At 38.1% G+C, this 13,705-nt stretch overlaps 1 protein-coding gene and 1 long non-coding RNA gene across 7 annotated transcripts in view; one reads left to right on the top strand and one right to left on the bottom strand.

Annotated features, from left to right (window-relative positions):
- Positions 1-1,040: 1,040 nt before the first annotated feature.
- Positions 1,041-13,705, top strand: part of LOC116851236 (serine/arginine repetitive matrix protein 2) — a 19,477-nt gene continuing 6,812 nt past the window's right edge. For 2 of the 6 annotated variants that reach the window (XM_032830461.1, XM_032830465.1), the window contains exons 1-7: positions 1,041-1,216; positions 1,930-2,177; positions 2,688-2,792; positions 8,439-8,765; positions 11,596-11,721; positions 12,467-12,545; positions 13,613-13,668. In XM_032830461.1, coding sequence (XP_032686352.1) covers positions 1,942-2,177; positions 2,688-2,792; positions 8,439-8,765; positions 11,596-11,721; positions 12,467-12,545; positions 13,613-13,668 — 929 coding nt within the window. In that variant the 5' untranslated portion in view covers positions 1,041-1,216; positions 1,930-1,941. The other 4 variants (XM_032830463.1, XM_032830462.1, XM_032830464.1 and 1 more) reach the window with 4 other exon arrangements.
- Positions 2,587-8,200, bottom strand: LOC116851252. The gene is made up of 3 exons (XR_004379555.1): positions 7,856-8,200; positions 3,697-7,693; positions 2,587-2,866 (listed from the first exon to the last, which is right to left on the bottom strand). It is a non-coding gene; the product is annotated as an uncharacterized LOC116851252 (long non-coding RNA).

The raw sequence follows: 13,705 nt of genomic DNA, 5'->3' as shown, positions 1-13,705 counted from the left end.
CCGCGTCCTGTGTGCAGGAGCCATTAGGACGATAGCGTGTTCGACTGGCCCTGGGTTAATCGCTCCTAGAGCGATTAATGACGTCATAAGTTTCTACTAGCCAATCATAAAGCTTATAAGTACTTGTTCGACCAATAAACGTAAGCTGAATAACCCAGAGTGGGTTAATCCAGAGCCAGCTATAAGATAACGAACATGCTATGAGATAACGAAACTGTCGTTAACTCCATAGACTTAGTATATATAGACTGCGTACTGGGCTGAGCGGGCATCACAGAATAGAAAGAGATAGCATGCTTTGGATCACCATTCTATCTTTTTCTAATGACACGTGGTGAGGCACTCTAGCCTCTCCTTATGTTTAGAGTGGGAGTTTACATTGGTTCTCCTACATAGTATGTTTCTCTCGAAGCGTTTTTATAACACACATATAAAATACTTTATACACATAATAAAACATTTTATTATCACAATATATCGATAATTATTCTGGTACGCTATATTATTTTTCTTCTGCATACCTTTCAATTCTCCTTCATTCCTTTCCCACATTTTTCTTATCCCCACTATGCGTCGTTAGAAAAAAACAGAATGGTGATCCAAAGCATGCTATCTCTTTTTCTTCTATGATGCGTTCAGCTATAGTAAACATTGAGAACACGCAGTCTATATATAATAAGTCTATGGTTAACTCCAATAACGAGTTACAGAATCCCAGCACTGGGCCCTTATTTTTTAAATAGTTGTGTATACGTAAGTTTTAACGTAAGTTAAAAGTTAAAGTTAATACGTAAGTTTTACTGCTCATGTTTAATCATACTATAAAATAGCTGCGCAATGAAAATTACGTATACGCAAAAATTTCAAGAATAGGGGCCCTGGTCCATTACACATTATCTAAGATATTTTCTGAGATAACAGTTAGCCAACAAAATAGATTTGTGTAACACAGTGTTTCTTGCTAGAAAATGACCTCTATCTCCTAGGGACTAGGGGAATTAATCGCGAAGCGTCGCCACACGGCTGTTGCCGAAACTAATGAGAATTGCCAAATCTGAGAAGCCAAGGATCACAACGGTCCGTGGGGGTGTTCGTACTATTAGCTTACGAGATTCTTATCTTCAGTTTTTGATCTCGCGTTTTCGTTTGTGCGACGAATGCGTTTCCGGCCCGTGAAAACGTCGTCGTCGTCGGCTTCCCTGACGAGCGTAGGCAGGTAAGATAAACGTGAACAGAGTGAAACAACTATTCGAACGAGCGAGATTTGCGCAGTGCCGGGCGACACCGGATCGATAATTGATTAACGTGTGCATTACTCTAACCTAGGTATCCGTGAATCTGATGGATTATTAACCATCTTATATATATATACTATAAGGCGTTGTACATATATATATATATATGTATATACATATATATATAACAGTATATATTATATGTAGTCAAGTGAGATTTGATACCATGATAATATCACTTGGCGTGAAAAGTCGATACATATAATTTAATATAAGATATCTGGCAAGTACAGCGCAGCTGTATATAACTTTGTAGCTTCGATGTTGTGTATGTAGTTTGAGAAATTTTTATTTCAAAATTAAAATTCCGTCCACCACCTTTGACAACATTTTAATTTGATTAAATAGTCACAATCAATCTGAATGACAAACACTGTGTAAATATGGTTTCACAAGTTCCAATTTCTGACAATTGCAAACAAATTCAGCTCTCTAAAAATTTTTTTTCAAACTTTAAATTTATATTAAATACTATGTGATTTTATTATTTTTCTTGTTAATATTGTAATCTATATACTTTGATGTAACTTATTTTGTATTCAGTGGATTAGACCTTATTTTGTATTCAGTGGATTAGGCAATAAGTACATCTTTTTTGTATACCTCAAGTATGTATTTTACCTTTGATTCATAGGAGTGAAACAAAATGTACAATGGCATTGGACTTCAAACTCCCCGAGGTTCTGGGACTAATGGACACGTTCAAAGAAATTGGGCAATTGTACGTAAAACCAAGGATAAGGTTTCCTATATATACAAGACCGAAGAGGGCAAAGTCGATCAGCTCAATAAGCAACCAAATAAAGAAATTCTAGACCATGTTAGGAAGAGGAAAGTTGAAGTTAAATGTGCTGAATTGGCTGATATCCTGGAGGAACAAGGGTAAGCACATTCACAGATTATGCCCTTCATTCTATATCTTTAATTTTAAAATTGTCTTAAATTTGAGAATCTATGTGTTTTTAATCTTAAAGTAACCTTTAATCTAATAGTTTATAATCTAATTTAATTTAATATTATAATATAATTTAATTTAATAGTTATAAATTGTTGTATCTCAAGTTTATAACAATTATTGTAGTTATTGACACAGAATCTTTGTTTCTAACAATGATATATATAAATGCATTATCTTGAGACTATGTATTGAAGCCAAAGATGGACAAACTTAATCCTATTACAGTTTACAATCTAATTAGAGCCTGCATCTGTGGTAGTTATTTGAGAATTATACTGACAATAGTAGTACTTACTTAATATAATATTTCTAGAAGATAGAAAAAATATATAATTCTGATGAAGATATATCACATTTATACATACACATGCATACATACATAGTCAAATAAAAATTATAATTTTATATCCTTTCTATTTTTATCCAAATCACAGATTTACAAACGAAGAAGTGCAGAACAAGGTGGAGTCATATAGATCAATGTTGATGGGCAGTGACATCAAATCATCCACGCCACAAGATGAATTTGGACGCGTTAAGTAAGTAAAAATTTCTTATCTTCATTTTTCTTGTAACGGAATTGTGTCAATGTTGTAGAAATTGAGTTGGTTATCTGTAACACAACATAATTAAATAGTGTGTTGAAATAAATCAAGCAAATATAAGTATAATTATTTTAAATAAATTAGAGCAGATATTGTACACAATGAGATATTGTGACACAGTATAATGTAAATTTGGAATTGCAACTTAGTTTATTTAAGAAAAGATGTAGCTTATGAAATGTAACAGCACTTCCTCTTCAAAAGAGTGTTTGAAATTATGAAAGAAGAACTTTCTTCTTTCTATTGACATCTGTCAGCCAAATCCGGGATAATCCCGACGCCGGATGCTATATGAAACGGCATGTATGTCGAGTGTCTGAGCTTTCTAGGATTTCCTCTCACTACAGTTTTATTTGATTTCTTACTAATATAAAGTTATCGCGAAACGCAATATATCGCAGAAAATATTAGTCTTATATTCAAAAACTTTTCTAAAGAATTAACATAGTTAATAAAACATCCAAAAGATATTAAAAATGTATAATATATAGTTCAACATATTTTATGTATAATTTAAAAATCTTTAAAAATATAAAGCAAAAGTGGAGAAAAAGTGGAAAAAAGAATAAAAGGGAAATTATCCTGGAATGATAAAAGATACAATGAAAATTTGACTTTTAAGATTTAAATTTTGAGGAAACCGAATTTTTAATATATTATTGTGTAAAAATTTTAATCTTGCTTTTATATGCGGGCGAGAGGAAAATCTAAAGAATTCAGGAGCTCAGAAAAAATTCAAGAATCCAAATTTAATATTACGAGGGCGGGGACGTATCGCACTCTGCGCCAGCGTCGAAAGGGGTGGAGGCTGAGAGTTGTATTCGCGATATCGACGTACCCCATAGCGCCGGCGCTAAGAGGGAGAACCGTAGAGGTGCGTTAGGTGTGGGCTGAGGGAGAAGAACCGGTGTGAAAGGTGGGAGGGAACGCAGCATCCCTCTCGTCCGACTTTTCCGGTTCAGTGTGAGGATGGACCGGCGTGACGACGCCGGACGCGTCGTCGTGTGTTGTCGACGGTTGCATCGGGAATCGTCAGGGGGTGATTAACAGGACCCCGTGATCGGGTCGAATAAACATGTGACGCCGCGACACGTCAATCCTGCGGACAAATCACAAAAGTCTTCCATTAGCATTTAATCTGTGTAATTTACTCCGCGAGGTCGTCCCTAAGCACTAAGTTAAAAAAATAACGGGCTATAAAATAACGATCTATAAAAATATAAGTCTAGAGTTAACGTCACGTTACACGGGAGCAAGACAACGGTGTTCGTTGTCAAAACATACGGAAAATATAGAAAGAATCGATACAGAAGAAGAAAAAAAAGAGTAGAGGAAATCTGAGCGAGAAATTCGCGAGAAGAAACACGCGCACAGTTAACAGGTGTGATGAAAAAAGATGTTTTAATGGGAAAGAAAGATCATAATTCGATCACGATATATAAAGGATATCGCGCACACGTCTTCCTTTTGCGATCATAAATTCCGTCTCGCTAAAGAGGGATCGGATAAGGATATTATATCTCAGAGAAAATCCACACACAGAAGAGATTTAAGGAACGGCGAAAAATTTTTTTCTACAAAATCCATGTGTCTCCAAGTCGTCGACGACGACAAATCAATTTTACGTCGTTGAGAAAAGTGTCTTCCGCAAGCGGGGAACAACGCGACGATAATAGTGTGCCTGATCTGAAGTCTTCCTGAACTAACTTCTGCATTAGAGTGCATAATATACAGCAACTTTATCGTACGATATATATTATATTCCTATATTCTTCCACGATCGTATTAAAATAAGGAAGAAAGATTTAACGACCCGAAGCGTCGAAATATAATAATCTGTCCTCCGTAAAATAATATTTAAGTAACAAATAATATCGTTCGTTATTCTTGATGATCTTATAACATCCTAATACATAATATTATATATCATTATTCTCCCGATAACAATAGGAAATTATAAGAATAATATTAAGTAATGGATGAAAACCAGATACAAAAATAAAAAACAGGAAAGAATATACGTATAAAGAATGATAATGTCCCCGGGAACGATAAACAACACTCGGATATGAGATGATAAGGGCCGCTTGAGAGATATCGAGGTAGAACGTGAGAAAAGCAAAAGACGAAACTGCTATTGTCATCGTCGCCGGATGATTGTTCTGGCTAGGAAAGCCGGAATACTGAATACAAAAGACGGCGCAGCGGTTGGAGAGGGAGAGAACTATTACGTTTCTATATCTGTGTGATATCAGCCTGCCTCCACCTCCGTTCGCGAAGGGATTAAGTGGCGAAAAGCTACTTGCGCAACCTGGGCCGACCGACGGAGCTCCTTAAGTTCTTAATTAGCACTCTAATTACTGTTCGTCGATTATTTACCGGATTGTCGGATTTCCCTTATTTCAGCCAGTGGAATAAATCGACCAAAAAGATATCCGATCATGAAATCTCTGATGGACAAACTTGAGTAAAATTACAACGACCAGGTGTAGTTTTTAGAAGGATTTTCGACAAAGCGGAAGTTGATCACGAATCGCAGTGACGATTAGCATATACCGCTGTGGAGAAAATCGTACATTTATATATATAACAAATTATATATATCGCTATTTATATAAGAAGAGGATCCGTAGAACTTGAAAATATCACAAATCTCACGACTCACTCTAAAATCTGAGGAAAAAATTGACACGGATTACTCGCAATTAGTCTACAATCGAATACAATGTAGAAAGGTTAACGAATGTGTCACATGATACTTTACTACCAGGAAGAATTTTAAGAACAAGAACTTTAGTAAGAAACGCAACATTTCTAAAGATTTATAAAATTTGAAACATCTGAGGCCATCCTACACTTTGTGAACATATTACACAGTAAAAATAGGACGACCACAACTTGGTAGGACTTCTAGCACTTTGAATTTAACCACGCTGATCACGAAGAAAAAGAAAATATCGAGGAAAAAAGTAATAGCTAACCTAAGCAAGATTTACTAAAAAGGACAAGGAAAAAGATCTTAGAGAACCAGTGTTTCCTGTTAGTTATCGTTTTTGAGGAATGACGATGTCTACGACGGTATCAGCAGCGAAACCCGCACGCGGACGAGGCCCAGCCGACGGCCGGGCTTTCTTCGAAACTCTGTGGCGCGGCAACTTCCTGCTGGACCGGCAAAAGATGCTGAAGCGGTCGCGCAAACGCAAACTGCACGCAGCAGCCAATGGCAAGAGACAACAACGGGCGCAACAGCAGCTGCAGATGCGCCAGCACTGTTGTTGCTGCCAACGTATTCAGCTACACCTGCTTGCCGGACGGCGAAGCAACATGCGCTCCGTTGTCAGGTGAATCTCGCGCGTCAATCCCGTCGTCAGTTTTGTACTTAATCTTTAACTAGAAAAAATGGAAAAAGAAAGTTATATTTATAATGTAAAACTAGAAGGCAATTAGAGCGAATGGTCAATTAGAGTCGCAACTAGAGTCAACATTGATGTTAAAGTTATTCTTGTTTAACGTTTGCTCTAATTAACCCTTAGTGACCCTACATGCGTATTTCGAGTCCGGACAGTTTCTATTTATAGAAATTTTTCAGCACATTGAAAGATCCTGGATTTTTTGCCCCTTCTAAAAATGCACAATGAAGTACAGGTATTTGTTCTAGAAACTTTAAAGTATATCCGTGAATTTTTACAGATTTTTCAAATCGTTTTAAAGATACGATAAAAGAGCCGAACTCAAAAGACCCATATAGGGCCACATGTAGTGCCGTTTTTCACATAAGCTACTAAGAGTTAACACTCTTCATAACTTTCCATTCAATTTTTTGAATACTGTTATTTTTTCTGTAAAAAAATGATAAGCCATTAAATAAGTGGACACTTCATGTGTACAAATTACTCGACCTTTTTTCAAAACTAAAAAATTCTATTGATTTTTCAACAAGCCTGATAAGAAAAGCGTTGCTGTGAGCGAGTTCTGGCATTTTCTGTAGAAATTCCGAGCTTGTTGGAATATCTCAGTTGAACACTATAATATGTCCTGCAATATGTTGACCCGCAATATGTCTGTGATTTATCTAAGTATCAAGTGATAGTAACGAAATCAAAATGATTATATTCATCTATATTATATTCATCAAAATGATTATATTAAAATGATTATGATTCATTAAAAAGTGTCAAAAATTATCTTGTTAATGCAAAATAATTTAAGGATAAAGGAAAGATACTTTTTGTCGTTTTAAAAAGAGTTTTCCGATTTTTTGTTCGGAATCGCCGATCTGCTGCCGCGCCGCTATCGTCACCGCCACCGGGTCGGTAGTAGTTCTGCTCTAGCGCGCGAAGGGGATGCCAGAAAGGAGAACAGCTGGATTGTATTGATCCGGCGTGTTCCGGCAGGCGCGCAGGGGTGGTTCGCTCGCTCAGCTTGGCTCAACCCCGGCTCCACTGCTTGCTTTTCACCCGCAGGAAAAGTAGAGAGAGAGAGAAAGATGGACGGAGAGGGGCTGCTTCGCGTGCCGCGCGCGATTCCTACCCCTGCTCTTGCTCCGTCGTTGTCGTTGTATAGTCAGTCCCTGTGTGTTATGTCATTAACGCCGCGACGCCAAAGTGCGGCTCGAGGGCGACGCCGCCGTTGCTGAACTCGCGCTGCTGTTGCACAGGTGTTTTCGCGAAACTAAGTATTTCGCCCAAGCTGCAGACTGATCCCTTGACGACGACGATGACGGTGAAGATCTCGACGCGGTACGCCAATCTCGATAATTTCCTCGTCTTTACAATTTCCGATTGTTTCTCATTGCAAGTTTCTTATGGTGAACCAGTGTCATCTCGACGATTTATCTGTAAAAATAATATTTATTATCTGTAAAAATAATATTTATTATAATCTATTATGATAATTAAAAACGACAAAGCACAAGAGAATTAAGCGCAATCGTCTATACAATCGTCGCATTATATACATTATTAGATTTCTGTGCTATGTGATTTATAATTACTTACTGATTATTCATTAGATAATCAATCATCTGTATTATTGATTACCATTCGACATCACCCAGATATCTGAGATCACGGTTCCGTAAACTGGTGGGTGTGTCGTAGTAGATTGCCTTGGATCTCGGTAATTTATAAAGAGATAATAGTGTTGATACCTGGAAAATGAGAGAGGGGGTGAGACTAAAAGATGATACAATCATCGATCGATCGGCTCCGATTGTCTATCGCTCAGTCTACATTCTTGGATTTCTATGTAGGATACAATTCCGCGATTATGCGCTCGGTTATCAAGCTTGACATATTTAGTCGCGAGACACCGATAGCGCTAAATAGGGCTCGCGCACGATCGATGAGAACTATCAAGGGAGAAAGGGGCAAGGGATGTAATCTCTGCGAGGATTTCATGTGTAACCAAGCTCACACATGACCGACACAACTTACTTCTCCAGACTTCTACATCCTCAAGAACGATATATCGCGTTTTTCTAAGTGTAACATTCGATCATCGCGATTGTCAGCTCTTTTATCACGATTGCAAAACTAAATAGAACAATAATAATACTAATGATATTCATGTTTCTTTCAGTGTACGGGAGACGCACCAGATCGCCGAAGCGCAGCAGGAGAAGAATGCGAAGCTGCGCGAGGCCTTTGGCATCTCCGAATTCTTCGTGGAGGGCAGCAGCCTAGACCCGGAACGGCACGCGCGCGAGGCGGAGGCACGTGCTGCCGCCGCCGCCAGCAAGGTCTACGAGCTGGTGCGGACGCCGAGTCCAGCCGCCACGCCGTCAACAGACGCGGCCACCACCGCTGCCGCTGTCACCGTTGTATCTGGTGTGGAGAAGAAGAAACGGAAGCGTTCCGGTAGCGCCAGCGCCAAGAAGAAGAAGGCCAAGAAGCACAAGCGGGAAAGGTACAGCACAACGTAAACGGTGCGCGCACGGGTCCATGGAGGCTGGATTCGATATCCCTCGCTCTTTCTCTCTTTTCTCTAACTCTGTCTCTTTCTCTCTACCTATCTCTCTCTTTCTCTTCGCTCTCGCTTCCGTTTTTCTCTCTTGAGTACTCTTCTCCCGTTCGCGGCTTATGCTCGAATCGAGGCTCCAAGACCGCACATCCGACCCTTTTATCACACAACAGCCTCACACGGACCCTATGAGAAAAGAAAAACGAGATTAGAAGAGAACCTCCGAAGTAGCAAGTCTCCTGTCTTTTCCTAGCCGGTTAATCGATTAATTGTTCGTTCTGATCGTTCGTTCGTCTCTCTTTCTCTCTTTTGCTTTTTTACTTATGTATAGCGCGTTAGCGTTGCTCTCTTGCCGGATTTACAGAAAAAACTGACTCATGACTCACCTACTGTCTCATATCCCGTACACCTTTCTCTGTTTCAAACAGAACTGAGGAGGACTGAGTGCCTACCCAGTAGGCGCAGTAGGTAAGTGTGGTCGTCGCGATTAATTTGCAAAAGAACAAAAACAAAAAAAAAGAAAATGACACACTCTTCTCGGGAGAAAGCTTAACGTCGTGCGCCGTACGCGATCATGTCAGATCATAGAACAGTTTCGATCGCGGTATCTGTTTTTCGCGGGCGGCATTTGTCTTTCGCGCGATTAGATGTTTCCTACTCCGTGGGCAAATGTTTGCCGTAGCGTGTTATATCGTTTTCTTGAATGAACCAGAGCCGTAGCTAGGAGAAATAAGTGTACTCTATATAATTAACCCTTTACACTCGAAAGGTTCCATAGAGCGGCAACACTAAAAGTTTCTCTTTTATAAAATTCGCAAAGCACCACTCTATCATTTTCTAATATCGTGACATTCTTGTAATTTGCGACAATATTAATTGTCTACATAATTTGTGAAAATACTTATCATCATAATTACTATCATAATTATTAGACACCTCAGTGACATATATAACAAAATTGCATCATCTTGCAGTGTTCTCGCGAAAAAAACTAAATAGACTATAAGAGATAAAATTTTGTTTTCCTAATATTTGTATATGCGTGTGTGTATAAATCCAACAACTCTAACGTAAGTTATCAATTTAAATATATAGTCCATTTTTATTGTTGTATCTGTTTAATTCATACTTTTACGTAGAAAATCTTTTTCAAGAAAATATTTCGAGTTAGAGGTATCTCTATTCTAAAAGAATTTACCGGGTGCAAAGGGTTAAAAGTTATATATAAGCTACTTTTTCAGTGGGCTTTCTTGCTATGACAACCAATTTAATTTTCTCACTTCTTCATATAGCTCCAACGCTAATAGACGTTATGTATTATTTTTAGTATTTTTTTTATAAAAATATAGAATTTAATAATTGTCGCTCTTTTATTTGGAAAGGGTCGACATTCTAAAAAAGATCAGAGATTCTATCAATTTAATTTACTATTAATTAATTTCATTCTTATGTTGATTCGTTCCCTTCTCCCTTATTCTTATCACGGGTCTGGCATAAATTTAACGCGCGATAATCGTTCCGGTAATTTCACAATGTTAACAAAGTGTGATGGGCAAACATTTGCCGGGAGTGCGAATTAAAAGTATACACGCGGGTATTACACATGCAATAAACGCAAAAAAATTTGAAAAAAATATTGAAAAGAAAGCTAAAAAAGATCATACATTTCTATCTCTCTGTTGTTGTTATCGATGAAGCTTGTTGTTAATATGTCATCTCTCTATTTTTTTCTGACAAGTCCGTCCCTATCGATGGTTATCAAGGTAATGCTAATCCCATATTTTATCAATACTCCTCATAATATATTATGTATATATATATATATATTTAAATATATATATATTTCTCGTAAACATATATACTTGTCTTCTGTAAATGCGCGGTTGAAAGATGTGGTTTTTCGCGGTTGTGTGGTTCCGGCCCCGAGGGACTCTCGGCGACTCCGGAAGTGAATGCAAAGACCAGATCTTTCAAGGCGAATATATACGTAGTCGAATTGTTTAGCTATAGCAACGAACGCATATTATGCAATATCGCGAACATCTCACCTATGCATCGTTGTACTGTACGTTTTCTCTAAGAAAAAATTTCTATACTTACAGGATATTTCAGAAATATTCCGGACGGCACTACACAGTGAGTTTGTGGAAAGCGAAAGGGAAAGAATTGTATCGCCACTTCGATACGAACTTCTTTCTCTCGACGCGAGAGAAACGGCTTGTAGAATTCGTCCATAATTTCAGAAACATCCTGTATAAATGTACCGGGTATAAGTATGTCGTGAAGCTGAAGTTTCGAAATGTCTCGTTATAAAGAGAAAAAAGAAAATCGCGCGAGGGATAGGTTTTTTACAGGACGGTAGTTAAAAAAGAATCAAAGAAATTGGAGACATATAGTACCCGTGAGAGAGAAAACATTTTGCATACTATATGTCCCTAAATACTTGAATCCTTTCTTCAGGCCGTCCTGTATCCGCAGAAGGCTATTCCGAAACTATTTTCCGAAAGCAGATAGCTTGTGCATATTGTACGTACATCTATATACGTTGATATATCGATAGAACGGAGCATTGGTTTTTTTCACACACGGATATACGTTGTGTACTACAGCTTTCTTTATATTGTCAGCACGAGGTATGCACTTGTCGACAGGAAGACGCAAGCCCACTGCAAGACTTATAAGACTAATAATATAAATATCGTTTGACAAAAAGAAATAATCGCGGCCACGGCCCGCGAGTACGAGGCACCTGTAACGATTCAATTGATTTCCATAGGTCGGAATCCCCCAAGTCCGGCAAGAAAAAAGAAAAGTCGAAAAAGAAGAAGAAGGAGCGGAAGCACAAGAAGACCGAGGTCACATCCTCCGACAGTGACTCCAGCGAGGATTCCGACGACAGCAAGTAATTATCTATAAATAATAACAGTATTATCAATATAACGTATTAGTATTATTAATTTTTTGATATTAAATCGAGAAGAAAGGCGCCTTAAGGCTCTGCTATCTCGCCGCAGAAAGTCTGAATTGACGATGGCGCCTAGCAGTGTCGAGAACACGAAATAACCGTGTCAACGTAGCTGATTAGCTAACACTAGCCAGGCTAGGCCTCGCTTGACACCTCGGAAAATTACTTGTGTTTTATCACATTATTTTTCAGTTTCTCCGTGAAGTATGTATATCGTGAAGTGTGTAATCGTAATCCTCACAGCCGTAAAATGTACAGCAAACTCAGTGATACTGGTGATACATTGTGAAAATCGAGAAGTTAAATGTGTTCATACAGGCTGGTATCTTAGCTGTCAAACCACCGTGACAGCTGAAAAATGTAGCATTATTTTAAGAATTATTTTACGATGCTACGTGATATACCAGCCAGATATCAAAGTTTGCTGTACTTTTTACAGGTTTCAGGATTAGGAGTATATTTGGTTCTTCAGGGAAAAATAAAAAATAAAGCAATAAAACGCAAGGAATTTTCGATATGTCATTTCTCGTTTCTGACATCATCAGCCAATATAGCCGCCCCAGAAATAGCAGAGCCTTAAACTCAATCAACTGAAGATACAAGTTATAATTGGTGAAAAATAAATTAATGTTAATCTACACACGTAAATTTTAACGCAAATAACACATGTGCATTTGTGCAGCTCGTCCGAGGCCGAGTCGAAGAAGAAGAAGAAGCGGAAAAAGAAGAAATTAAAAGTTGAAGGAAAAGACAAACATGAGGTACGGGCATGGTACTTTGAAGAAAACCGGACATAAATTTATCTATCTTCCCGTTTCTTTCTCTCTTTCTCTTGCTATCTTTCTTTTTCTACATACATATTACTACGTGGCACGTGGAAAGCAGGAGCATGACATCTCATTATGTCTATATATTTAGGTTTGTTTCTCCTCAATTTGTTCGCCGATTGACGTTTGAATATCGTTATCGTTCCGATCTCTTGAGTTCGCTGTCACGAGAAAGTAGCACGATCAGTCCACCCACTATCCCTTTGGCCCTTGCCCCTGTTCCCCGCCGGTTCGCTTGTCGTGTTTTACGCGAAACGATTTTTCATCTGATTTCCAGTTTTTTCGACAGTTCATTATTTCAAAGTATAAATCTCAGTATTGTTTGTAATTATCAGCGCCATTTGACAGGAGACATTCCCTGAGTGAGTACCAGATATGCCGCTACTCAATGTAATTTCTCATTTTGTGAATTCGTAAAACTAATTCGTCGTGTATACTACTCTCGAATTTGCGAGTTTATTTACTGTCGTGTACGAGCCTTTTTCTCTCTGTCTCTATTTTTATTCTCACTCGTTGTATGTCGAGCACTATTACATGCTAATTACGGATAATGGGTCTCGGAAGCTGCTTGTTCTTAAACGAGGAATCACAGTCATCGTCTTGAAAGCAGACCGTCACGCACACTTAAAAACAGAATACAAATTAGGAAATCGCGATACATCAGTTTTCCTTTTAACAATACTGCTTTTCTGATTATTTTAAATGGTTAAAAATCTTCTCTCTCTCAGAGAAGTTCTCTCTTCGAATTGTGGCTGTCTTTTTTCAGACGTGCAAAGATACGTTTCGATGAATGCGCTTTTCATTTTGAATTGTTACCATTTCACTCTACTGATTAGAAATCCTGGGAGGAACAGACTCCGAAGTAAAATAAATAAATCATTTCTTTCTGTTTTTTTTTTCGTTTTTCTTTTTGTCGTACTCTTGACGAAAACGTATGCATGATTGATGTTTGCTAAGAAGAGTTAATAAGGAGTATTGATCTATATCGGATTTTCTTTTAGAAGAAGAAGACCTCGACTAAACGGAAGCGCCAGTCATCCGAGAGCTCCACAGACAGGTATGTTATTACTTACTATATCTTCTCGATTAATCCA

This window comes from Odontomachus brunneus, unplaced genomic scaffold (assembly GCF_010583005.1).
Source record: "Odontomachus brunneus isolate Ranch 3 - 2012 unplaced genomic scaffold, Obru_v1 Obru_scaffold_169, whole genome shotgun sequence".
Taxonomy (NCBI): Eukaryota; Metazoa; Arthropoda; class Insecta; order Hymenoptera; family Formicidae; genus Odontomachus; species Odontomachus brunneus.
This window is presented reverse-complemented; position numbering and strand designations above follow the sequence as displayed.